Genomic DNA, 27,414 nt, shown 5'->3' on the forward strand with positions numbered 1-27,414 from the left:
GGCTCACAACCATCTGTAATGAGATCTTCTGGTGTGTCTGAGGACAGCGACAGCGTATTTATATATAATTAATAAATAAATCTTTTTTAAAAATAATAAGATGTTTATAAAGATGTCTATCATTACAATAAAGTATCCAGCTGGACAAAGACCCAATTCAGTGTGTGATGCCCTAGTTCCCTGATGGGCAACTTAAAAAGAAAAAACAAGGAAGCCTTTCTGGGGTGGAAAGCCAGGACAGCTTCTAACAGAACTGGTACCTCTAAGGAGTTATAAGATCCACTATTCTGTCTGTTTACCCTTTCCACTCCTTTTCCTTCTCCCGCTGAGGTTTCGCTTCTTCCTCTTCGTACTTCCTTTTGCTTAAGGACCGTGACCACCACCACTCCATTCTCTCTTGTTAGGGTGGCTGCTTCTTCTTCAGCTGAGTTTACTAACACCCTCTGTCTTATCACCACCTTGATAGTGAGAGCGGGTGCTGACCTCAGAGTCCTTCCTCCTGCTTTGTAAGTGTGGTTTCAACACTGACACGGCCCCAGCACTGCTGTCTCCAATGCATGTGGCTCTCCACTGGGGTCGCTCTTAATAGAGCTAAAAGGCACAGTGCTGACCCCAGCCAGTACACAGCAAAGGAACAGCAAAGGCTATTTCTCCCAACTGTGCATCCGCCTGTTTAATGTCACAGGGCTGTAAACGACTGCTCACATGGAATTGGCTCCTGGTACTGTAATAAATACCTCCGAGCAATAAGTCTTAGCTCATTACTGAGAATGTTAGCATCAGATGTCGTGCCCACCACACTGCAAACCACGTCCTCAGTGAGTTTACACATTTTTTCAGGAAAGAAAGACTTCATCAAGCTTACGGATGTTGCTCCTCTCTACTGCATGCAAAACTCTATTGCTGGCTAAAATTCCCAATAACTTCCATGGCATATTCTACATGGTATAGGTAAGCAACCTTCTGGAGAAAATACTGTGGTCCTGGAGCCCTATCGAGACATAGCTTCTGAACTTCCTGTAATTCTGGAGGAAGAACGAGAGGGTGCAGATGCACGCCCTCTCCTCAGCTGGAGAACTGACCTATTTGCTACTCTTTACATTGCCCTTTCTGCTTGGATACCCAATCCTATTGCCTTCATTTTACAAACTGGACTAGGAATAGATTTTGAAAAAGAAATTATTTTCACTCAATTTTATAACATTCACACAAACGTTTTAACACTAGTGTGACTAGAACACTTTACCAACTCCCTGGAAGGGCCTGCTGCCAAGTCTGATGGCTACCAACAACTGTGAGTTGTCCTCTGACCTACTGTTGGGGCTCTGGAGAGGTGGCTTGGCAGAGGAGCGCTGGCTGCTTTTCCAGAGGACCCAGGTTCGATTCCCCACACCCACATGGCAGCTCACTGTTGTAACTCTTGTCCCAGAGAATCCATGCCTTCTTCTGGCCTCCACAGGAATCAAGAACACACATCATAGACAGACACACATGTAGAAAAAAATACTCACGTGCATAAAATAGACAATAAAACAAATAATGAATTCTGTTGCATCACATAAAAAAATCATAAACACAAATAAATGTTTCTTTTAGAGAGTCCTTACCAACCAATCCGAAATCCCAAGGCAGCAATGCTATCAAAGAGCACAGTAGTTAATCTGAGAACGTTCCCATAACGCCGATTTGCTGAAGAATTCTAATCACAGGTTTGCAGCTGTTTGCACAGGCTCCAAAGTAATTTTGTGTAGTTTTGTTTTGTTGTTTTGAAGACAGGGTTCAGGAAACATTGCAGAATGGGGGATGAGCCAAAAGACACAGACAAGCCCATCTCCTTCCCACCTCCTCCTCTTCCTTCTCCCCTCCTCTTCCTCCCCACTATCCGTCTTCGGTGTTTTGGGGTTATTTTAATTGTCACCCCCCCCCCCCGCCAAGGTTTCTCTATGTAAGTGTGGCAGTCCTGGAGCTCACTCTGTGGGCTAGGCTGGCCTCAGAGACCCCCGTCCCTACATCCTCAGCGCTGAGATTAAAGGTGTGCACCACCATTCTCACCAAGTGAGGTGGCTCGCAAATGCATCCACGTGTACACGCACTTACACAATAGTAAAAATAATAAAATAAGCACAGGTAGAAGCAGGTGGATCTCAAGGCCACTCTGGGCTTGGTCTTGTTCCAGAACACAGACAGAGAGATCCTGTCCCAAAACCCAAAGTAAATAAGGGGGGTGGCTTTAATGTTTCAAAAGGAAAAGAGGATCAAGTAGGCTTCTTAAATAAGAACCTCAAATTCAGAATCACTATAACGAAATACACACTTGAGTCCATGAAAGGGCATTTTTATTACTCCCCTGCATACCATCGGAATGAATACATGTGTACATTTTCTCAACTGGCAGACAGGATGCAGAGCAAATGTCCTTGCTGCTCTGAGATAAGAGGAGTCGGTCACCTGTCTTTGGGAGGGTTCAGTTTCTTACGGCGTCTGTGATACCTTCAGAAGAAGAAAATATTAGAGGTGAGGTTATTTCAGTAATTAGTTACTCCAGGTAGACAGCTTAAATTTCTGTGGTTATTTTCTACTTTTGTTAGAATTATTTGAAAAAGTCAATAAAAGTTTACACACTATTGCATACTTCTCAGATATTTCTTATAATAAGCCAAATTCCCCATTGCAAACCTTATTTCCTATCAATTAAACAATTTGGAAAATCTCCTTTCAGATCTTGAGAACAGATCTTGGATTAAAACCAAGAATTAAAAATAAGTGCTTACCTTTAAAGAAGCTTTATATCGTAAATATACTCTATAAGATTTTATTGATAATACAATTATTTCCTCTGAGCAGAGGCCTCTTCAACTGTAAAATCATGTTTCAATATGATTTTACAGTAGAATTTGATTAGTAATATTTTTGCAGTAAAATGCAAATGTGACCAAGAATGCAAGCAATCAAGATGAGAATGTGCAGAAAGACTTTACTTCCCTGAGCACGCAGAAGTACGCTGGAAAGTATAACCAATCCAAGTGCAGCTGTGATGTTTTGCATACGCTCGACCCAGGGAGTAGTGTGGCCTTGTTGGAGTAGGTGTGTCACTGAGCATGTGGGCTGTTAGACCCTCACCCTAGCTGCCTGGAAGTTAGCCTTCCACTAGCACCCTTCAGATGAAGATGTAGAACTCTCAGCTCCTCCTGTACCATGCCTGCCTGGATGCTGCCATGGTCTCACCTTGATAATGGACTGAACCCCTGAACCTGTAAGCCAGCCCCAGTTAAATGCTGTCCTTTTAAGAGTTGTCTCGGTCATGGTGTCTGTTCACAGCAGTAAAACCCTAACTAAGACAGCGGGGGTGGGGGCTGGGGATTTAGCTCAGTGGTAGAGCGCTTACCTAGGAAGCGCAAGGCCCTGGGTTTGGTCCCCAGCTCCGGGGAAAAAAAAGAACCAAAAAAAAAAAAAAAAAAAAAAGACAGCAGGGGTGGTGAGATCAGTAGGATCAGACCTCCTCAAGCCTCTCCACCACAAAGTTGGGGGGTTAGTCTTGTGTACTGTAGATTCAGCTCCTGATTCTTGTGCCCAGACCTCCTGTTACAGTATGGACATTGGTAAGGTCAAGCACCCTGTCCGAATGTTACATAAAACTGTTTTCCATCTTCCCTGATTGGTTAAGTAAGGTCTGATCAGCCTATGTCTGGGCAGGAGAGGGCAGTAGAGGCAGGACATTGAATCCCAATGAGAAGGTCCCAGGTAGAGGGAAGAGAGGGAAGACATGGAGAGAGCATGTGGAGACAGGAGGATTCGCCATGAGGGCATATGTGGAGCAGAGCAAGACTCAGATGACAAGTAATGGAGCATTTATCTGGGTTACTAACAGCTTAGTCAGGACAGAACAGCTCAGAACCTGCCCAGCACAGTGCCGGCAGCTTGTGAATAAAATAACAGGTCTCTGTGTCTTTTACTCAGGAGCTATAAAGTCTAAAGTGGACGTAGAAATGTCCTGCAGTTATCTGAAAGCAAAGAGGAGCACGGCAAATCTCCCCAAAATAATTGTGTGTCTTGTCTGTTTTGTAATTATTATGTGTAAGCATAAAATTTACTTGTATTTCATAGATACATTATACGCGTCTTGTTTGAAGTTTGAAGATAATTTTGAATAACACTTGTAGTGTGGCTGCGACATGACTGTGACCCGTAAGACTGAGATAATCCCAGCACTTGGGAGGCAGAGGCAGGAGGGTCTCTGTGTTTGAAGCCAGCCTGTGTCTACACAGCATGCACTACCATGTCCAGCAGACAACTGTAATCCTAAAAACAACTAACTTTTGAAAATGGAAGTTAAAAGTCCAATACTATTTACAGTGACAATGAAAGGACTTTTTGAGATAAATGTATACATTGCAACCTGCAAATGAGTTCAGAGCTGAGAGCAGGGTACTCTCTTGGGGTCCCATGTCCTCAGGAGGGTGAGGTAGGAAAGACAAGTCTGAGGCTAATTTAGGGACCATAGCAAGACCTGTGTCAAGAAAACCTGATGCCTAAGCTTTGAAAACACACACATGTAAAGTAACATTGTACTCACGGAGCAGGTTTTGCTTTAATATTTAGGAATATATATAACTATTTATAAAAAAATCATATGTATGTAACAACAATTAAAGGAAAAAGTCATGAATTTGAAACGAAAACAAGGGTGGGAACAAGAGAGATTTGGGGGAGGAAGGTGAAGGAAGGTGAAAATGGTGTAATTCCATTAGAATCTCAAAAAAAGAGCAAAATGATTAAAACAAAAACAAATGAGCAAACAAAAAGACCACAAGCCCCCCCCCAAAAAAAATTTTCTAAGTGGTAGTGGGGCGCCTTTAATCCCAGCACCCAGGAGGCAGAGGCAGGTGGGTCTCTTGAGGCCAGACTGGAACTACAGAGCAAGTTCCAGGAAGGCCAGGGCTACACAGAGAACCCTGTCCCAAAAGGAAAAGAGAAAAAAGAAAAACAAAACACAAAACCTTTTTCTAAAGACCAAAGAAAATAGAAAAATGTATCATTTTCAGAGATATATTTCATTTTCAGAAATATCTAGTTATATAAGGTATCAACTAGCCTGAAATTGGCCTGGAGACCAAACATTATCCTGTTTAAAATTCCAGCAGGTTTTTTAAGGAAAAAGCTTTTTAGAGATGGGCTAATTTCATAATTTAGACATAAATAAACAGAAGACAGAATTGCTAAGAAAACTCTGAAGAGGGGCTGGAGAGATGGCTCAGTGGTTAAGAGCACCGACTGCTCTTCCTGAGGTCCTGAGTTCAAATCCCAGCAACCACATGGTGGCTCACAACCATCTGTAATGGGATCTGATGCCTTTAAAAGCAACATTGTAATACCTCTAAAGACATTGAAAACGGGGGCTGGGGATTTAGCTCAGCGGTTAGAGCGCTTACCTAGGAAGCGCAAGGCCCTGGGTTCGGTCCCCAGCTCCGAAAAAAAGAACCAAAAAAAAAAAAAAAAAAAAAAAAAAAAAAAAGACATTGAAAACGAAGATTATACATCTCATTTTGAAATCATAGTGAGTCTCATTCTTTTGATTGCTATACCTTAAAAACTGTGAAATACTGACAAATTAGTCTATATACTGCTTGAGTCTTTAGGAAAAATGGTTCACTAATGTTCAGAAATGAATACTTTAATCAAAATTAGACATGTTGAAAAGGCAGATCAGTGAGTAAAGGTGCCTGCTACACAAGGCTGGCAACATGAATTCCATCCCTGGAACCTACAGACATCATGCACAAATGCTAATAAATAAACTTTTGTATATATTTATATGTGTGTACACATACAGATACTAGGCAAATATGTTCTGGATGATCTGAAAGGACAATAATTCTAGGCTAGATGCTTTCTTTATGCATACAAACTAGCATCTGGGGTTTTCTGCTGAGCTCTTTATTGGGAGAGGTATTGGGACAATCAATTCCGCCTAATTAAAGTCTGCTTATAATTCAAAGTGCTTCACAGTCCTGAGGGGTAAAGATATACTAGGAGATTACATTAATTAGCAGTCAAAAGCTAATTAGTAGCAATTAGATTAAAGTAAATTAAGATTAAACATAGGTAAGATCCTAGATAACATGCTCTGAATAGTCTTCCTGCCTTTAGTCTTTCTCCTTCAAGTGAAATACAGTCAGGGGATTTTCACAACCTCAGTGACTTGGTTATGAACAATGTTTACAAGAGATTAAAGCAATCTGAATGCGCAGGAAAGAAGCAAGTAACAAAAGCCAGCAAGGATGCTGAAAAGTAGGCTGGAAATCAAATTTCTGGGTAATGTGCAAAAATAAAAGGCTGAGAAGACAGCTCAGTCAGGAAAGTGTTCGCCTTGCAGGCCTATGGGCCTGAGTTCCACCCCCAGATCCCATGTAAACAGAGCTAAGCAGTGTGGCACAGGACTGTACTCCCAGCACCGGGGAGATGGAGGCCGGGAAGACCCTGGCTGGGGCTTCCTGACCAGCATAGTCTAGCCGCTGAGTTCCAGGCTACCGAGAGATTGTCTTTAAACCTGAAGGTGTCCCATAAGTCTCTCTGCACACCTGCATACAGTCCCTCCAGATGGATGGATGGATGGATGGATGGATGGATGGATGGATGGATGGATGGAGATAGAAAGAGAGAGAGACAGACTCCTGACAGTTGTCCTCTGACACCTACATTGTCAGTGTGGCATGCACGAACACCTCCATACACCTATACACACGCACAAACATTAATAATAAAATAAGAACATTTTAGGTAAAACAAAAATAAAAGATAATCAGGAGATGCAATGAGGCCATGAAGCGTGGCTACACATCTAAGAATATAATTAAAGATACAAAGCTATGGGATGGCTTCTTAATTTGCTTTCATGAACTCTTAATAGTTACAAAGCCAGGTGAAAATCTAACAATATGCATAAACAATGAGCACTAAGACATAAAAATCAGAAATAGAGACCAAAACAGAAAAGAAGTTGGACGGCGGCAGCACAGGCCTTTAATCCCTGCACTGGGGAGGCAGAGGCAGGCGGATTTCTGAGTTCAAGGTCAGCCTGGTCTACAGAGTGAGTTCCAGGACAGCCAATGCTACACGGAGAAACTGTCTTAAAATAGAAACTGAAAGACTGGAAGTTGGGAAGGAGCTGAGGGAAGATATAATCAATACATACATGTATGAAATTATCAAATAAATGTGAGATTTTTTAACTGGGTTATCCTATCCACAGCTTTCTTATTCAAACACAATAAAAACTGCTTTTACATTAAAAAACTAGAGTGAGAGACTGTGCTTGTAGGGTCTGGTGCTTGGTCTGGGGCTGCTATGTATTCAAATGCTAAATACAGTATCCCAAGACCTGTCTGCCCCAAGGAGTAAACCAGCTTTTGTGGTGCAAACCTTGCCCCCAAGTTCATTGGTCAGTAAAAGGCTAAAGCCTGTGATTGGGCAGTAGAAGAGGGGGAGGGTTAGTTTCCTGCAGGTAGAGAGAAAAAAAAAAAGGAAGAGAGGCAAGCAGAAGAGAGAGAATGCTGTGGGTTGGGGTAGGTGGATGTGAGCTCTCAGCCATAAGGGCCTGCCGCCAGTGGAACACGGCAGTCATATCTCGGGGATTCCCACAGGGAAGCAGACAAAATGGCACCGAGGGCTGACAGCTGCCCAGCTCTAGTGCTCCAAAGCATACTATAAATCCAAAGGTGTCTCTCTGTGTGCTTCATCTGGGAACTAAATGATCTGAAACGGACTCGACCCCCAGTAGACACTTAAAGGCAACCTGGGGGTGCGGCAAACCTCCACAATAATAATAACCACAACACGTGTTAGCCACACACTCTCATTCTTTTCTTAAAAAAGAAACAAAAATAGATCACCTTTACCCTGTAATCCAAGTGTGCAGAGGCTGAAGCAGGAGGGCTGTGGCCAGCTCAAGAGGTGCCTGGACTAAGGAGTTCCAGGCCAGTGTGGACTACAGAGTAATAAAATCCTGTCTCAAAACAAGGCAAGCCCACAATAAGGACCCTGCCCCCTCGGTTCTTACAGATTGTAAACTGAGAGGCTCCTTTAGAGGAGGGAAAGAAAGGCTGCTTTACTGCAGGGAACCACAAACTGGGGAAAGTCTAACTTAAAAAAAAATGTCGCCAGGTGATGGACGATGGTACAGCTGTAATCCCATCATTCAGGAGGCAGAAGAGAGGCAGGCGGATCTGAGTTCTGGGCCAGCCTGTCTCAAAGGGGGAAAAACTAGGATGAATTTATTTTATGCCTGTGAGTGTTTGCCTACATATGTCTGTGCACCACACAATGGCCTGGTACCTATGGGGGCAGAAGAGGGCATCAGATCCCCTAGAACTGGAGCTACAGACAGTTGTGAGCTGCCATGTGAGATGCTGGGGACCCAACCCAGGCCCTCTGGAAGAGCAGCCAGCTCTCCAGCCCCCGTTTAAAATATTTTAAGGACAGTGACCCTGAGGGGATTTTAAACTATACAACACAATAGGTTGTAAATCATCCATACAATGACTGTAAATAAAAATGTCAAGAGTTTAGCTGGGCATGGTGACATACACTTTCAAGTGTGAGGTAGAAGCCCTGGATCTCTGTGAGGTTTGGGCCAACCTGGTCTACGTAGAGCATTACAGGCAAGACAGAGCTAGCACATAGAGAAACCTTGTCTTTAGAGAAAAAAATGGGGTTGGGGATTTAGCTCAGTGGTAGAGCGCTTGCCTAGCAAGTGCAAGGCCCTGGGTTCGGTCCCCAGCTCAGAAAAAGAAAAAAAAAAAGAAAAAAAAAAAAAGAGGAAAAAAATGAGTTGGGCAAGCAAGATGATTGAGTTGGTAAAGGTGCTTAATGCCAAACCTAACAGGCTTCCACCTCTGCGAGTAAAATGGCGGAGGAGAGCATCAGTGCCTGCAAGCTGTCCTCTGACTGCCACGTGCTCAGCAAGGCACACACAGATCGTCTAATAAAGAATGGCAGGGTCAGCTTTGCCAAGGAAGGTAGTGTGAAGCACTATCCTCAGGAACCCTGCCACACTGAAAGTCGGGGAGAAAGGGTCTGCTGAAGAGGAACTGAAACAGTAAACAGAGTCCCAGGATGTAGAGCTTCGCCTAGGCGCGTGCGGGATGACCCACAGTCTTCAGAGTCAGCATAACTAACAGTGGCTTCTTCTTCCTCACTTCCCCATTCATATTAATGGCACCACCACCCACTAAAACATCCCAGTCACAAACGCCTCCAACGCTCCCCAACCCCTGGCCCCTGGCACTTACTACTAATAAAGTTCTTAAAGCACAGCCTATCTTTCTTCATAAAGCACCTATACACCTCACTTTCCCCTTCTCACTCTTGGGGTCAGCCTGCCAAAGTCAAGGTCTTTCACTAGACTATTATAATGGAATCATAGCAGTCTCTCTGTCTGGTCTTTCCTTACATCACTTCGTCTCCTCAAAAGAGGATCCTTACAAATGCATTATGACATAAATGTTGGATGTGCAGGTTTGCATTCTAGTTCCTCAGCATAAAACCCCCAGAGCCTTCGCACATCCACAGAGGCTCCTGCCTGTGATGGAGGGAGCTGGAGCCTGGCACGTCTCCCATGGTGATGTGATCAAGCAGCAGAGAGAAGAGAGGAGGCAGGGCCTCCTTCAGTCCCCAGAGGACCATAGCCACTGACACACATCTACCATACAGACCTGTCTTCCGAAGGTTTTATGATCTCCCAACACAACATCATCAACTGGGGACCAAGTGTTCAAACATAGGAACTTATGGGGGGACATGTCAGGATCTACCAGCATTCCCTCAATCAGAGCTACTTGTGGTTTCCTCTGTATTTCATCCGACAAGCTAATCCTTCTGCCTGGGGAGCTGCCACCATTTCTCATACATCTATCTAAACCACGTTTCAAGGTTCGATGACACTTTAGTTGTTTTACTCTAGGGAAGTTTCCATCCCCGAGCACTCACTGGGGCAGTGTGAGATTAGACTCAGGAGCTCTGTGGGTGCACCCTGCACAGGCTCAGCTCAGTGCTGGTTCCTGGAAGCCCAAGAGAACAAGAACAGAGCTTGCTCAGACAAACAGAAACAAGAAAGAACACTTCACAGTTTGGTTTGGAAGAAGAAAGATGTGAGAGGAGGTTCTGAGCTAGGAATACACAGTAGAACACACTGCTTAGAACGTGTGGGCCCTAGGGCTGATCCCTAGCATTGCAAGAAAAGAAATAAGAAGTTGGGGAGGAGGCGGTGAAGGGGGTGGTGGGGTGGTGGTGACTATAACTCAGAGTTCAAAGATTGCCTCTAATTCACAAGGCCCTGGGTTCAATTCCCAACAATACAAAAACCAAAAAAATAAGCCAATAAAGTAAACATACTTTTATTTAAATGGGGTGCAGGGGTTCTGAAATGGCTTACTGGTTAAAGGCACTTGCCATCTGGCCTCAGGACACTCGTAGTCCTAGAACTGAGGAGGCAGAAGCAGGAGCATTCCAGGGCCATGCTGGCCAATCAATCTATGTAATCAGTAAGTTCCAGGTCAAGAGAATGATGCTATCTCAGAAAATAAGGTGACAGGCTGGAGAGATGGCTCAGTGCTCAAGGGCACTCACTGGTGCTTCTTCTAGAGGATCTGGGTTCAACTCCCAGTACCCTCTTGGTGGCTCACAACCATCTCTAACTCCAGGGGAGATCCAATGCCCACCCCTCACCTCCTGAGGCACTGTACACAGGTGGTGCACACACTTGTAAGTGGGCAAAACTCGCACATAAAGTAAAAATAAATAAATCAGGCTGGAGAGATGGCTCAGTGGTTAAGAGCACCGACTGCTCTTCCAGAGGTCCTGAGTTCAATTCCCAGCAACCACATGGTGGCTCACAACCATCTGTAATAGGATCTGATGCCCTCTTCTGGTGTGTCTGAAGACAGCTACAATGTATTCATAAAATAAATAAAACAAATCTTTAAAATAAATAAATTAATAATAAATCTTTTAAAAATAAGGGTATGGGATGGAGAAAATAGTAAATAAAGTCAAGGGTGACTGAGGAGGACACTAAGCATTCATCTCTGGCTTCCATGTGCACACACACCAGCAGAAATGCGTGTGCACACACACACACACACACACACACACACAAAGGAAGGAAAGAAGGAAGGAAGGAAAGAAAACAACACTATGTGAGCATTGTAAACAAAACGAAGGGCAAGTAGTTTTTAAAGGAATTAAGTACAATATTTACTGACCAATCAGACCCGGCACGATTGGGGGGTAGGGGAGTAATAATTCAAAACTCTGTTAGAAATGGATAAACTTGCAGAGGACACAGGTCCTATTCCCAGTGGCCACATGGTGGCTCCAGTTCCAGGAGATCAGGGACACTCCTCCCTCAGACCTTCAGGAGCACCAAACACACAGGTAGTGTACTTGCATAGACACAAATCACTCATACACATAAGATAAGAAAATAAATAAATCTTTGACATAAAGAAATGAATAAAGTACTCAGAATAAGATCAGATATTATTAGGAAGGAATATTTATAAACCATAATAAAGGACTAGCACAGACTAGAAGAATTTCTGAAAAACTCTTGTATTAATAAAAATTAAGTGTTATTTTGTTTTAACTCCAGGATATACAGATTGAAAAATACACCATAGCACACTTGGATCAATGTTCGCACCCTGCACCACTACAGTTGTTAACGCAAAGGCGCAGGTGAGCGTGTGCGGGGAGCTAAGGAAAGGCAGGGGTGAGTGTGTGTGGGGGAGCTGAGCAAAGAAAGGCAGGGGTGAGTTGCGGGGAGCTAAGGAAAGGCAGGGGTGAGTGTGTGTAAGGAGCTGAGCAAAGAAAGGCAGAAGTGAGTGTGCAGGAAGCTGAGGAAAGGCAGGGGTGAGTTGCGGGGAGCTGAGGAAAGGCAGAGGTGAGAGTGTGTAAGGAGCTGAGGAAAGGCAGAAGTGAGTGTGCGGGAAGCTGAGGAAAGGCAGAGGTGAGAGTGTGTAAGGAGCTGAGGAAAGGCAGAAGTGAGTGTGCGGGAAGCTGAGGAAAGGCAGGGGTGAGTGTGCGGGGAGCTGAGGAAAGGCAAGGGTGAGTGTGCGGGGAGCTGAGGAAAGGCAGGGGCGAGCGTGTGTTTGGAGCTGAGGAAAGGATTGAACTTACTGTCCGTGTGGGTACCAGCGATGCTTTGTGGTGAAGAACACCTTGCTGAGTTGTTCTATCATGGGCCCTTGCTCAAGATGCTTGCGATTTCCTTCTAACTTGGTTCTCAGTATCTGCTCGTGTGTTTCCTCGTTATTATGCAGAAGATCTGGATGAGGGATAGGCTATAAAGTAAGCAAATTACAAACAATGAAGTGTAGAAATGTAAGCTGGGAACTGACCGGCTTTGTGATGAAGCAGCGACCACCCTCAGCAGCGACCACTACTCACAGTGGGCACGTTACCAGAGTACCGCCTTACAGTGGTTCGTTACCAGAGCACTGCCTTACAGTGGGCACGTTACCAGAGCACTGCCTTACAGTGGGCACGTTACCAGAGCACTGCCTTACAGTGGGCACGTTACCAGAGTACCGCCTTACAGTGGGCACGTTACCAGAGCACGGCTTACAGTGGGTACGTTACCAGAGCACTGCCTTACAGTGGGCACGTTACCAGAGTACCGCCTTACAGTGGGCACGTTACCAGAGCACGGCTTACAGTGGGCACGTTACCAGAGCACTGCCTTACAGTGGGCACGTTACCAGAGCACCGCCTTACAGTGGGCACATTACCAGAGTACCGCCTTACAGTGGGCACGTTACCAGAGCACTGCCTTACAGTGGGCACGTTACCAGAGTACCGCCTTACAGTGGGCACGTTACCAGAGCACGGCTTACAGTGGGCACGTTACCAGAGCACTGCCTTACAGTGGGCACGTTACCAGAGCACCGCCTTACAGTGGGCACGTTACCAGAGTACCGCCTTACAGTGGGCACGTTACCAGAGCACAGCTTACAGTGGGCACGTTACCAGAGCACTGCCTTACAGTGGGCACGTTACCAGAGTACCGCCTTACAGTGGGTACGTTACCAGAGCACTGCCTTACAGTGGGCACGTTACCAGAGCACTGCCTTACAGTGGGCACGTTACCAGAGCACTGCCTTACAGTGGGCACGTTACCAGAGCACTGCCTTACAGTGGGCACGTTACCAGAGCACCGCCTTACAGTGGGCACGTTACCAGAGTACCGCCTTACAGTGGGCACGTTACCAGAGCACGGCTTACAGTGGGCACGTTACCAGAGCACTGCCTTACAGTGGGCACGTTACCAGAGCACTGCCTTACAGTGGGCACGTTACCAGAGCACCGTCGGGCACTGTATTACTCAAGGTCAGAAACTCTTCTACACACAAAAAATGTTAGGTTTATTTTCTAATAATAAATGTTCTTACTCAATTATTTTACCTTGATGATAAGGTACTTGTTATTTTTGTTTCTATTTCCCAATATATATACTGGAGCCCATATAATTTTTTTAACTTGCAATGTGACAGGTTTTTCTATATATTACTAAGGAAAGAACAATGAAAAATATATAAAAGACCTCTGAGGGAGTTTGAGTACGAATGGCCACCATAGGCTCATATGTTTGACTGTTTGGTTCCCAGTTGGAACTGTTTGGGGAGGATTAGGAGGTGTGGCCTTATAAATCAAGGTGTGTCACTGGAGGTGGGCTTTGAGGTTTCAAAAGCCCATGGCAGGCCCAGTCTCCCTCTCTGCTCATAGATTAGATATAAATTCTTAGCTACTGCTCCAGTATCAGGCCTGCCTACCTTCCACCATGCTCCTTGCCTTGAAGGACTAACCCTATGAAACTATAAGCAAGCCCCCAGCTAAATGCTTTCTTTTATGAAGCTGTCTTGGTAATGGTGTCTCTTCACAGAATAGAACAGTGATTAAGACAGCCTTTCACTGAAAAGTGACATAGTGCCTGCAATCCCATCACCCAGGAGCAAAGGCAGGAGGAGTGTGAGGCCAGCCTGGTGTTGATAGTGAGCTCCAGTGTTTCAAAAACAAATGAGTAACAGAAAAGCTAGTAGGAAACCACTCCTCACTTATCTGTATAAGGAAGACTAGTAACAAAGAGGTTAAGAACAGTACGGGTCCTGAGGCAACACACTTACTTCCCTTTCTGAAATCAGGAGTGACAGAGATCTCATAAGCACTGGTGCAGATCAGGCGAAAGGTAATGTAGTGTGCTTGTTCCTCAGATCTTAAAGATCCCTATGAATGGTAGTTACTGACATTTCCCTTACAATCCCCCACATACAGTGCTATAAGCAGATTTTAAAGAAGCATTCCTTAGACCACTAGAACCCTTCACAGACTGACTCTTTTACAGAAACTGATTATCAGTCATTGTAAATGGCTATCCCTTGGCAGGGTCTAGCAAACATGCATTAGGGCTGTGAAAGCTGTCAGAATCAAGCGTGGCCACACTAGAGTGTAGGTGAATAAAGCTGCGGGCTCTGAGAGGCTCTCACAGACATGGATCTGATAGCAAGAACTAACAGAGAATCACTCGGAACCACAACCCTGCACAAAGTCACTGCAGTTACTCACTGAAACTACCTGCTGCCCAGCAACTGCCTGGTGAGCCTCGAGCTGCAGCCGCCCACGTTACTGACTCCTGTGAGGAGGAACCGGTGTTGCAGACAACTCCTGGAATCTCCTCAGCTGGCCTTCAGAAACGTCCCCTTGTCCCAGCCTACTGAGGATACTTCACTTCCTCAGTGTGGGGCTTGCGCACACACTGCATCTACCCCTGCTGCTACTTGGCTGACAGACCCTTAAACAAGAGATCTCTCCTTTAGGTTGTGATATCTGTCACTAAAGGTCAAATGTTTTAAGGCAGGCATGTTGACACTCACCTGTACTCACAACACCGGGGAGGCTGAGACAGAGGACACTCTCAACTACAGAAGGAGTTCTAGGATAGCCTGGATGACATAAAGAGATCCAGCCTGGGCTACAGTGAGACTTTGCCTCCAAAGACAAACAACTATTTGTTGTTTTTCAAGACAGGGTTTCTCTGTGTAGCCCTGGCTGTCCTCTAACATGCTCTGTAGACCAGGCTGGCCTCGGGCTCATAGAGCTCCGCTTGCCTCTGCCTCCTGAATAATGGGATTAAAGGTGTGTGCCACCATCACCTGGCTAGACTTTGCCACTTTAAAAAAAAATTGTAAATATTTAAAAGAGGTGTTTGGGGCCAGCACGATACTGGAAGATAAAAGTGCTTGCTGAGGAAGCATGACAGCCTGAGTCTGATCCCTGGTACCCTATAAAGATAGAGAGAACTGTGTCTACAAGCTATCCTCTGGCCTCCACACTCAAGCCACGTGTCTTAGTTACTGTTCTACTGCTGTGAAGAGACCCCATGACATGGCAGCTCTCAGAAATGAAAGCATTTAATTAGAGCTAGCTTATGGTGTCAGAGGTTTAGTCCATTATCATCATGGTGGGAGGGAAGACAGCATACAGGCAGTAGCTGGAGAAAGAGCTGAGAGTTCTGCCTTCAAGACTCAAGGGCAACAGGAAGAGAAAGACACTGGACCTGGCTTGGAATTTAGAAACCTCAAAGCCCACCCTCAGTGACTTCCTCCAACAAAGCCACACCCCCAATCCCTCTCAAGTGGCACCACTCCCTAATCGCCTATAGGGGTCATTATTTGGGTCTTTGCAGTGGCCCAGCAGGAAAGCACATTTAGCCCAGGCCTGAGGACTTGGTTCAACTTCCGGGACCCACTCGATGGCTGGAGATAACCTACTCCCAGAAGTTATCCTCTAACTTCTATGCAAGGCATGTACGTGCACACACACTAATGAATGGACTCTTAGAAAGTAAAAAGATTATCAGAATCAACACCACAAAAGCTATAAAATAGTATTCTAAAATACCAGTCTGTCATGATATATATCATGATATCGGATATATAATACATTTTACAGGTTTATTTTGTACACGAGTGTGATACTGGGAATTCAACCCAAAGCCTCCCAAATACTAGATGAGTACTCTGCCAATCTCCTTTATTCACAAAACTTTAAAAATTTTAAATTTTAAACCAGGTCTTGCTAAGATGAATTTGAAATCTTGTGCTTCAAGCCAAGGGGTTGGGATTACAGGTCTCTGCCGCAAGGTCTAGTTTTTATCAAATTTCTGAGGTCAGAAAAATAATGTCCTAATTCCCCTTAAATAGTTCCCTTGTATACTAAGAAACTTTTTAGGAAAGATGATTAAAAACTAAGAGGAAAATCGAGCAGTTCACTAGAGAGGCTAAAAGACACAGAACAAATGAAGGTTAGCAGACAGACCTCCTGTACGTACTTGGGTGTGTTCGTAGGGGACATCCACGGAAGGGTGGTAGCACACTATTGTCCTGCCATCAGACGTCAATGCCAGCTCTACCTTGCTGGAAAGGAAGGTTTTAGAAACACAGTTAAGCTGTACTCAAGGCAGCACGATTACTTTTCCGTCTGGCTTTGTTTTTGTGACCAGGTCTCACTCTGTAGCCCAGCTTGTCCTAGAACTCACTCTGTAGCCCACACTGGCCTCCAAAGCATGGCAGTCCGCCTGCCTCTGCCTCCAAAGAGACTGAATAATGAACACACACCATTGTATCCAGCAGATTTTTTCTCAAACAAATTTCTCAAACATTTCTCAAACAAATGACTTTTGTTTGAGATGGGATCTCATGTGTCTGGGCTGGTTTCGAACTTACTATGTAGTCAAGGATGACCTTAAATTCTCAATCCTCCCAACTCTTATCTCCTGTTTTTAGCTCAGGGGTAGAGCACTTGCCTAGCAAGCTCAAGGCCCTGGGTTTGGTCCCCAGCTCCGAAAAAAAGAAAAAAAAAAAAAAAAAGTACAGGTATGCCCAGCTAGAATAATTACTGAGTGAGAAAATTAATTGGAAACCACCCTGCATGCATGCTACACTGAAAGCTAAGCCTCTGGCTGCTGGAGAAGGACAAGGGTAATAAAGCCCTGAGGCCCTGGCACTGTACAGGCTCCACCCACAGGCACCAGTGTCCTAAGGTGGCTCAGGTCACAGAAAGCCACAGGAGCAAATGCAGCCCCAAGGATATGGCCACTGTTGCAAATGCCATCAGGGGACAAACCAAGTTGTTCTGGGATGACTTTTATAAAGCCACATCTGCAATACAAGTCAGTCCACCTTGGAAGTCCCATATTACAACAGAGGGTAGCCTACAGGCTAGTGTATTTTGAGGAAGCTTTCCAAGATAAACCCCAGATTTCATGATGCTATTTTAAGCTGGGGGTACTGGCACACCCCTTTAGTCCCAGCACTCCAGAGGCAGGAGCAGACAGGTCTCTGAGTCTGAGGCTAGCCTGGTCAACAGAGTGAGTTCCAGGACAGCCAGGGCTACACAGAGAAACCCTGTCTCAGAAAAACAAACAAAAATCAACAACAACAACAGAAAACAATCAAAAAATAAGAAAGATGCTGCTTCGAACTTAAGACAGACTATTCTAGACAAAGAAGAAAAGCAAAGGAAAAAATATCGAAAAGTTACTGAACGTTTTAGCCTAACTGAAATGTTAACTGAGGATTCTTACAGCTGGGTCTAATCTGAAAGAGACTCTGAGCGATTTTATGCTTAAGGGAAAGAGATTCACGCACTAACGGAACTGAAACTTTACAAACTAACAGGAGCAGGTGAGAGGGCTCAGTGGGTAAAGGTGCTTGCTGCCAAGACTGACCACCTGAGTTTGAGCCGCAGGACCCACACGGTGAAAAGAGAGCCGTCTTCTAACCTCTATGGGCATGGCCATGGCCCGCACATGCTCACACACAAATAAAGAAATGTAATGCAAAATGTATGTATGGAAAGGGTGCTAATTTCAGGCTGAGAAACTATATTGGATATATTTGTGTGGTACAAGTATATAATTATTTAAATTTAAATAGTAAAATTAATTAACCACAAATTGCTGAAGGGAACATGTATTGCTTGATTGGAAACTCTGCACCTATAGCATAAGTGACAACTAAGAGCAAAGCAGACTATGTCAGCTTAACTACCATAAAAAAATAAACAGTAATGAGACCTTAAATTGTATTTCATTCTGCTTTAAGTGTTCACTCTGATTTTACCACTGAATTCTAAACATAACTGTAATCACATTTCCACTATCAAATTATATTTATTTATTTTTTATTTATTTGTTAGTGTGTTTCTGTCACAAAGAAGGTCTCATTTTGTACTTCTGGCTAGCCTGGACCACACAGGGCCTCACCTGCACCTACCTCCCCAATGCTGGGAATTAACATTTATAGTGTTACCACCATGTCCAGCCCAAATGAATATTTAAACATTTTAAAAAGTGCTTGACTAGGGGGTTGGGGATTTAGCTCAGCGATGGAGTGCTTACCTAGCAAGCGCAAGGCCCTGGGTTCAGTCCCCAGCTCCAAAAAGAAAAAAAAAAAAAAAAAAAAGTGCTTGACTCGTAACTCAGCTGGATAGTCCAGGCTGGCTTTGAACTCACGATCCTCCTCTTTAGCTTTCCCGTGCTGAGGTAATCACCACAGCTGGCTTTAGAAAGTTTTACATAACACTGACATCACTCAATGTGTTCAGGTTGAAAAAAGATATAACCTAGTCTAATTTCATCACTAGCTACTTAATTTAGTACTCATTAAATGTGTAATTAAAACTAGGGTCAAATCCGAGGGGCCATCATCCTGGCCGAGCTTTCAATCGTCCCAGTGTGGAGAGGCTACTACTGGGGGAACAAGCCCCACACTGTGCCATGCAAGGTGACAGGCCGCTGTGGCTCTGTGCTGGTGCGCCTCATCCCCGCCTCCAGAGGCACTGGCATTGTCTCTGCTCCTGTGCCCAAGAAGCTACTGATGATGGCTGGTATAAACGACTGCTACACTTCAGCCAGGGGCTGCACTGCCACCCTGGGCAACTTTGCCAAGGCCACCTTTGATGCTATCTCTAAGACCTATAGCTACCTGACCCCTGACCTCTGGAAAGAGACTGGGTTCACCAAGTCTCCTTATCAGGAATTCACTGATCATCTTGTGAAAACCCACACCAGAGTCTCTGTTCAGAGGACCCAGGCTCCAGCTGTGGCTACCACATAAGGGTTTTTATACAAGAAAAATAAATGAATTAAGTCTGTTAAGAAAAAACAAACAGGGGTTGGGGATTTAGCTCAGTGGTAGAGCGCTTGCCTAGGAAGCGCAAGGCCCTGGGTTCGGTCCCCAGCTCCGAAAAAAAGAACCAAAAAAAAAAAAAAAAAAAGAAAGAAAGAAAAAACAAACAAACAAGCAAACAAACAAACTAGGGTCAAGGGGCTGGGGAGATGGCTCACTGCTCTTCCAGTGGTCTTGAGTTCAATTCCCAGCAACAACATGGTGGCTCACAGCCATCTTCTGGTATGTCTGAAGACAGCTACAGTGTACTTATAAACAAATAAATCTTAAAAAAAAAAAAAAAAAAAAAACAAACTAGTGTCAAAAAACAAAGTATGGGCTGGAGAGATAGCTTGTTCTTGCAAAGGACCCTGTTTTAGTTCCCAGCACCCTCCTGGCTGCTAAGAAGTGTAGTGCCATATTGGATTTGGGCCTGGCCGCTTTGTAACTGCATGGCCACAGTTAAGAAGTCATGGGATTGTTGGACAGAGGCCTCTCCCATGTATTTTCGGCACAGGAAGAAAAGACCAAGTAGTAAACACCCGGTGTCTCCACTGCATGACCTCTGCTGAGCCCGGCTGATGCATGTGGAACCGACACACCTGGACCACACCTGGGTGGTGGTCAATTTACTTCTGCCTTTTACTTCCTCAGCCTTTATCCTTCAGATTTAGGCTGGTCTTCTGGGATTTCTCCCTAATTAATTCAGGTCTCGTAGTTGGTCTTTTGTTACCAAAGTCAAGAGCCAGGTAGTCATGAGCCAGGGTTTCCCACTGTGCTTCCCAGGTATTTTCTACCTGGAGACTTGGGTATATAAGTGGTGAATAAAGCTATAGGACTCTCTCACTCTTTTTCCTCACTCTCACTCTTCCTTCCGCTCTTCCACTCTTTCTCTCTCTTTCTCTCTTTCTCTCTCTCTCTTTCTCTCTCTCTCTCTCTCTCTCTCTCTCTCTCTCTCTCTCTCTCTCTTCCTCTCTTCCTCTCCTGGCTTGACACGATAACCTGTGTGTGTGTGTATGTGTGTTTCTTTCATCCTGTAGGCTTTCGCCCAATTCTCGGTACCGTGTCGGTGCTGGCGCCAACAAAGAAGGAAGTCAGTAACTCCAGTCCAACAGATCTGACACCCTCTTTTGACCTCCCCAGACATCAGGAACACACATAGTACACATAATACAAGCAGGCAAAAATATAACACATTTAAAAGAAAATATAGAAAATGCTGGGTGTGGCAGCACGGGGGGTGGGGTGGGGGGGGATCCAAGGCCAGGTTCAACTCAACTGTGGAGAGTTTGAGTCTACTGGGCTGGTTTTTGGGTTTTGTTGTTTTGGGTTTTTTGTGTTTGGTTGTTTTTTGGGGTTTTTTTTTTTGGTCTCTGTATTTTTTATTTAATAAAATTTGCAATAAAACCTACATGATTTAAGAGAATATATTGTGGGCTGGAGAGATGGCTCAGCAGTTAAGACTGTTCTTCCAGAGGTCCTGAGTTCAATTCCCAGCAACTATATGGTGGCTCACAACTATCTGTAATGGAATCTGATGCCCTCTTCTGGTGTGTCTGAAGACAGCAACACTGTACTCATATACAGAAAATAAATCTTTAAAAAAAAAAGAAAAGAAGAAAATATATTGTATTTTCTGTATATGAACTCTGCTCTGCAAAAAAATAAAAATAAAAATGAACACAATGTATGCTCTTCTTAGATCTTAGAATAGTGACTCAGTTGAATAAATACCAAACAAATAGTGTGTAATTTGGAATTATTCAGTGTCAAACAAAAGACAGCTAACAGACATAAGCTCTAATATAAAACTATAAAAGCGAATTAACTTTTGCAAAAAGTTAAAGCCTGCATCAGAAGGGGAAAAAGCACCTAGTACAACAGACGTGAGCGTCGACTGCAACACAATAGTTGTTCTTATCTAAAATGTGTACAATCCAGATACCACACGCATAAGACAATTTTAAAGACGAAATTAAAGACAGAATAATCAGGAAAGCAAGCATCAGGTCATTTCGGATCTGGCTAAGACTGCTTTGTGAATTTCTATACCTACCAATTGTAGTCGTCTGGAAGGGAAGAATACGTAGATTTGTGACGAGCACTAGATATGGCTCCATCTGCAAAAACCCAGAGTAAAAGAGCTTAGCTCCCCTGCGCGTGAAGGTAAATCTATACATCAACCAGTGTGGCCCTTGTGCTTTCTCTTGTGCCTTTATAGAGGCGTGGGAGGAGGGGAAGACGGGAGGCAGAGGAAGGGAGAGGTGCTCCCATAGGGAAATCTAGACTGAATAGTGTACAAATACGTGAGACAAAAGTAAAGGGTGTCTGTTAGGGAGGAAAAAAGCCAGAAGGGGAGAAGGAGCGACAGGGTGGGTCACAAGGATAAAGTGTGCACAGAAATGTCAGTAAAATGGGTGGGGGAGAGGTGGGGGGGGAGTGGTCCTTCGGGATTTTTGTTTGTTTGGTTTGGGTTTGTTTTGTTCTCTTTGTTTTGTTTTTCTGAGACTGGGTTTTTCTGTGTAGCCTTGGCTGTCCTGGAACTCACTCGGTCGACCAGGATGGCTTTAATCTAGGAGAGACCTGCCTGCCTTTGCCTCCCGAGTGCTGGGATTGAAAGTGCGCTCTACACCGTCCAGTGAAAACCACTATAGTGAACGATGCCTACAAGATTACAAGTAAAGAGCATTACGGCAGTTTTATTCTTTATGATTAGTATTTTGTGCAGCTCACTGTGTAGATCAGATTAGCCTTGATTAGTTGATCACAGAGATCCAACTGCTTCAGGCTTCCAAGTGGTTGGGATTACAGACTTAGGCCAACATGTCCATCTAACTACAGTGATTTTGAGGTTGTTGTTCCTGATTCGAGACAGGGTCTCTCTACACAGCCCTGGCTATTCTAGAATTCACTATATAGTCCAGCTGCCCTCAAACACACAGATATGCTCCCGCCTCTGCCTCCGGAGTACTGGAATTAAAGGCGCACCACGACACACAGCTCACCACAGAAACTTGTTTCTTTGTTTGTCTTTCAAGACAGGGTTTCTCTGGGTAGCCTTGGCTGTTCTGGAACTTGCTATGTACACCAGGCTGTCTTCAAACTCAGGAAATCCGTCTGCCTCTGCCTCCAGAGTGCTAGGATTAAAGGCGTATACCACAACGGTCTGTTTATGAAACTTTTAAAAGCACAGATAATCAAAAGTTAAATGTGTATGGCTCTTTATAGCTACCATCTTTAGCAATATTCTGTGCTCACGAATTAATTTTAAGCTGGGCATTGGTGGCACACACCATTAATCCCAGCATGCAGAGGAAGGGGCAAGTGGATCTCTGAGTTTGAGGCCAGCCTGGTCTCCGGAGCAACTTATAAGACACTCAGGGCTACACAGAAAAATAGGATGTGGCTAACAAAACAATATTCAGAGTTTTAAAAATGAGAATTAGGTTAACAAGGGATCAGGGGACAGAATTTTAAAAATTACATGTCTGTCTGTGGAATTGGTTCCCTCATTCTACTATGTGGGTTCCACAGATGAAACTCAGGTCACCAAGCTTGGTGGCAGGGTGAGAGAAAGATCCCTGATACCTAGCCTTCTGTTTCCCTCAGAGAGCTCAGCCCTAGGGTGCTGAGAAGTCAGACCCAATACAGCCAGTCATCTCCACAGGAGTTAATGTGAAAACTACCTATTTCCCTAGTTCCCTCCTCACTGAAAAGATCATTTTCTATCGGGTTTCCCACTACGTTTATACGGTGGCCCTAGTACAGATTCGACATCCTCAGTCCCTCCTGCACACAGCAGGAGATTTGGAAATGTTTCATTAACTGACAGGAGTGCCTGGATGGCCAGAATGTTCAGTTAACTGTGAGCTAACTTAAACTGTTCCCAATTCAGTCATCCTAAGATCCTGTGACTAACCTGAGAAGGAGTCCCTTGTCTACACAGCTTCTATGACCGAAGGGAGACTATTAGTTTTGAAGTTCTATGTGGAAAAGGATGTTAACATCGGTGGCAAAACAAAATCCACAATTTAAAGAGAAAGTACAGAGAACATCAAGAAAAAGCCCTCCCATGTGAGGGCACATTCGAAACTCTTACATGCAATCAACGTCACGTATGGATGGTTATGTTTCTTTAAAGCACATGAAGCCATCTGGTCTCATAACTCACTTAGGACAAAAGAAGGTGACAGAGAAGGTATGATAAGGTCATGCGACAAGGCTTTCTATAAAAGTGGGATTAGGTAAATTCCAACACTGTTTTTAAAAAGGAGTTTAGTGAAAAACTTGCCTTGCCTCAAATGACCCCCAGGGATCTATTTATTGCTTTGGGGAGGTAGGGTGTGAAAGCATCGAGCTGTGGACAGAATTTTTACATTCTGTTTACTTATGAGCCAATAGATTGATTATCAAGCACATATTACAGACTTTAAGGGAAAATGTTCTTTAGAGAGGAAGTACAGTTATTCGTTTAATGGCTGTATGTATCCACAAGGATAAAACCTAAAATACTAACAGTGAATATTCTTGGAAGATGGGGCTCCCTTTTTATTTCCAATTTTTGAGAATTACTAAAAAAAAAAAAGTTAACAGGTGTAAAATGAATCTAAATGCTTTTCATGAAGGGGAAGTTGCTCTCTACCAATTCACCTAAATCCTTCTTATATCTCAATGATAGCCAGTGGTTAGCCTAGATCTTTCACTCAGCATTTATGCATGTCTGTATATATACACATGCACACTCATACACAGACACACACACTCATACACACACACACACACACACACACACACACACACACACGATCTTTTAAGCCCATAACACGATCATTCTCTGATAAATCATGTTTTCTTCTTCCTCTACTTAGTGATCTTTCCATGTTGATAACAGCTGGTGATATTCATAGTTACCATGTAGAGCATAATTTATTAATTTTAAATTTTGTCCCCTTTTATAATTGCAAATGGGAGGCATACAGAATAACCCAGTGCTTTAAATAGCCTATACTTGAAAAACTGAAAACTATTTTTAAGCATTAAAAAAAAAGTCTCACTTACTTTGGATTGGAAATAAATGCCTCCAGATAGTTCTGTGTGATACTGCCCATTTCACTGCTGCCGCCATGATCCAGTGATTTCAATAAATGATACTGTGAAGAGAAACTACCTCTAAAACCTGTTTCTACGCACACAGATTTTCGTTCCTGCTAAGAGATAAAGAGAATCAGGTGTAAAGGTAAAGTTAAACAGTACTACAAGATCGGAACCATTAGCTAGTGCTAATCACTTAAAAACAGGGCTTTTAAACTTGGCCATTCCCATTGAACAGCAGGACAAAGAGCACTGACATCAAAATAAGCCTCGCAACTGTGTCCTCTATCATTTCTCTTAAGTGCAGCTTTCTCAGGGCTCTGCCCAGTTTGCTTCATTTACTGAATGCTCAGCAAATACGGAATCACTCAGAGTCTTTCACGCATAATACACACTGCAAACTTTTCCTCAAACACTAGTGAGTCTATATACTAACTCCCAAGTCCCACACAGAACCCTATCCCTTACAGTAATGCTGTCTCTGATGAAATATGCAACAGGACCTGGTTTGGGTCCATGAAAAACTTAAGAGGAATCCATCGATGTCACCATCTTAGAGGTTTTTAAACAAAGCACTTTCATCCCCACCTCTTCTGACAGGCACATAACATTTAACGAAATGGCAAGCATGTTTATTTCAAATCATGAAAATTTAAAAGGACTTGCTTCCAAAGACTTTGAAGTTGCTCACTTACAAACTGGAAGATCTGAGGCAAGTCATTAACTAAACGACCTTCCCATTCTTCAGTGGTAAACTTCGACAAGCAACCACAATTTTCATGACATGTTGTAAATAAAGGGTATAGAATTACTGTGCCCTTAGTCTGTATTGGTATCAATGACTGTCTGTGCCCTTCCCTACTTCAACAGGCATGAAAAGGATTAGGACAGGGGCTCTCTTTCTTTGCACACTGATGCCTGGCATAAGAGGGATGCGAACTGCAAACCCAGCGTTCATTCTGTTGGCTATTTATTTATGCCTTGCAACCCACTTTCCTTATATTCTGTGCTTTCACAGTCGATTAGGAACGAAGGCTGAGAAAAGTCAAATGCTTTATTATTTAGTAGTTCACTGTTTAACTGGTGGCACGCGTGGGGAGAAAACCCGTCTTCTGAATACAAGTCCAAAATCAAAATGTTTGTGCTCGGTTCTTGCATACCCACGGGAGAGTCAAACTCTATTACTCCAAAGAGAGACTTTCCAGGATGAGTCCCTTGGCACTGAATTCAGTTCCAAATCAAACACCCTGGTGGGTCTGAAGTTTAAGGAACAGGAACACAGGGAGGGACTACCACCCATGAGCCGGTTTAAAGACTAGAATCTCAGGAGTTGCAAGGTCAACGTGGAGCAGCGTGACTCCCGCCTGCACCATACACCGACTCTTACTGCTAGATGGAGCTTGGGGACACCGGCAGCCTCACTCTGAGGCTAACGTCAGACAGAAAAGTCCTCAATGCCTACGGACAAGCCTTCCAGATCTGTCCGATAAAAGGAGAGGGCAGCGGTACCTCTACAGCTACTCACCGCGCGCTCGCCATCTTGCTTCAATCTGGGTCTTAAAGGCGCCGTCCAGCGCGCGCGCGCTACAGGCCCGCGCGGCACTCTGGGAGTTGTAGTCTCAGCCGGGAAAGGAACCCTAGTTGCAGAAGGAAGGCGGGGCGGGCACCTGTAGCCAAACTGCATTTGTTGTGGCCCCTTGGACTCAGGATTACCAAAGATGCTCAGACAACAACATCGCTACCCTTCCGATTTTAGTAGCAGGAACTATTTAAAATAACATAAAAAAAACAATTTTATATTATTATTCAGAGAATATCAACATTCTCTAAACATCATGAACCCATTGGCACCAAAGTCAGTTCCAAACCAAATGGATGAATTTGTTTTCCATAATGGATGAATTAAGTTTTCTCGGAGAAGACAAAATGCCAGAAAACTCAAATGAGGGCCCTAGGACTGAGATACTTGAAATGAAGCCCTAGAGAAGCTCTCTCGGATGTAGGAGCTGAAAGGCAAACATTCCGGGTGTGGCTTTGTTGACTAGCTTGCAGGCTAGTCAACATACAGGAGAGGAAAGACTGATAGACCAGGCTGGAAGTTAGACAAGGGTGGGAAAGAATTCCCTTCAGGAGTTGTTGATTTGGGAATTCATCTGAGACACACAAGCTTCGATGGAATGAACAGGCTGGTAGATTTGTTTAGAGAGTAAAGACTGGGCTAGATAGGAATGATGCTATGGTGCTAGAGCATGCCTGAGGCCCTGGGTTTGATCTCCAGCACCATATTAAATACAGCTGTGCGAACAATGAGTTGGTGTAGAGAGATGTGGCAAAAATGGAAGCGGGCTCCAGACAGGGCCAAAGAAATCTAACACTTAAAGAGGTCACCTAGCATGGGAATATCTGAAAAGAGACAGCCCAACAAACAATTGTTGGCATTCCTTCTAGACTCTGCCCAACAGTTACCTGGCAACAGCTGTGTGGGCTGGGCTTGCCTTGAAAGGGACTGTTTGACCTCACTTTGCTCTCTCTGACTCTGAATCTCTTCTCTCTCTGACACCTTTCTCCCTCTCTCATCTTCCCCCTCCTCTCTCCATGTTCTCCTGGCCGGCCTCTTCTCCCCTCCCGTCTCTCCTCTCCCCTCTCCTCTCTCTCCTTTCCCTTCTCCCTTCTCCCCTCCTCCCAGTCTTTCTCTGCCTCTACTCCCTTCTCAACTCCTCCTCTTCCCATACTCCCAAATATACTCTATTCTACACCTGTCCTATGACTGGTGTGTGGTGTGTGTGTGTGTGTGTGTGGGTGTGAGTGCCTCAGCATGGGCCCACTAAGGCAGCCCCTACCACCTCACCATACTGCACTGTTAAAACATATCCTTGGTTTTATTAAAAAACACATCAATTATAATAAATAAATACATACGTACATAAACTCAAAACACCTAGCAAAGAGCTTACACAGGTACACATGAAAGGAGTTGGGCATGCAAGAGTGGCTCACTCTGTTAGGCGCAACACTCAGGGAGTAGAGGCAGGTGGATCTCAAGGGTTCAAGGGTAGTCCAGTCTACACAGATCATTCCAGGACAGCCAGGGGCTCTATAGAGA

The 27,414-nt window shown here is 44.3% G+C and overlaps 1 protein-coding gene and 1 pseudogene across 4 annotated transcripts; both read right to left on the reverse strand.

Annotated features, from left to right (window-relative positions):
- Positions 1–221: 221 nt before the first annotated feature.
- On the reverse strand, positions 222–1,003 carry LOC148004629 (proteasome subunit alpha type-4 pseudogene; annotated as a pseudogene).
- A 1,311-nt stretch (positions 1,004–2,314) lies between these two features.
- Positions 2,315–25,872, reverse strand: Mrpl42 (mitochondrial ribosomal protein L42). 4 transcript variants are annotated; one of them, NM_001106782.1, is given in 6 exon segments: positions 2,315–2,490; positions 12,175–12,338; positions 16,382–16,466; positions 21,277–21,340; positions 24,279–24,424; positions 25,837–25,872. In NM_001106782.1, coding segments are annotated over 5 exon segments (426 nt in total). In that variant the 5' UTR covers positions 24,346–24,424; positions 25,837–25,872; the 3' UTR covers positions 2,315–2,444.
- Between the last annotated feature and the right edge of the window lie 1,542 nt (positions 25,873–27,414).

Source organism: Rattus norvegicus, chromosome 7 (assembly GCF_021556685.1).
Source record: "Rattus norvegicus strain SHRSP/BbbUtx chromosome 7, alternate assembly SHRSP_T2T, whole genome shotgun sequence".
NCBI classification, from domain to species: domain Eukaryota; kingdom Metazoa; phylum Chordata; class Mammalia; order Rodentia; family Muridae; genus Rattus; species Rattus norvegicus.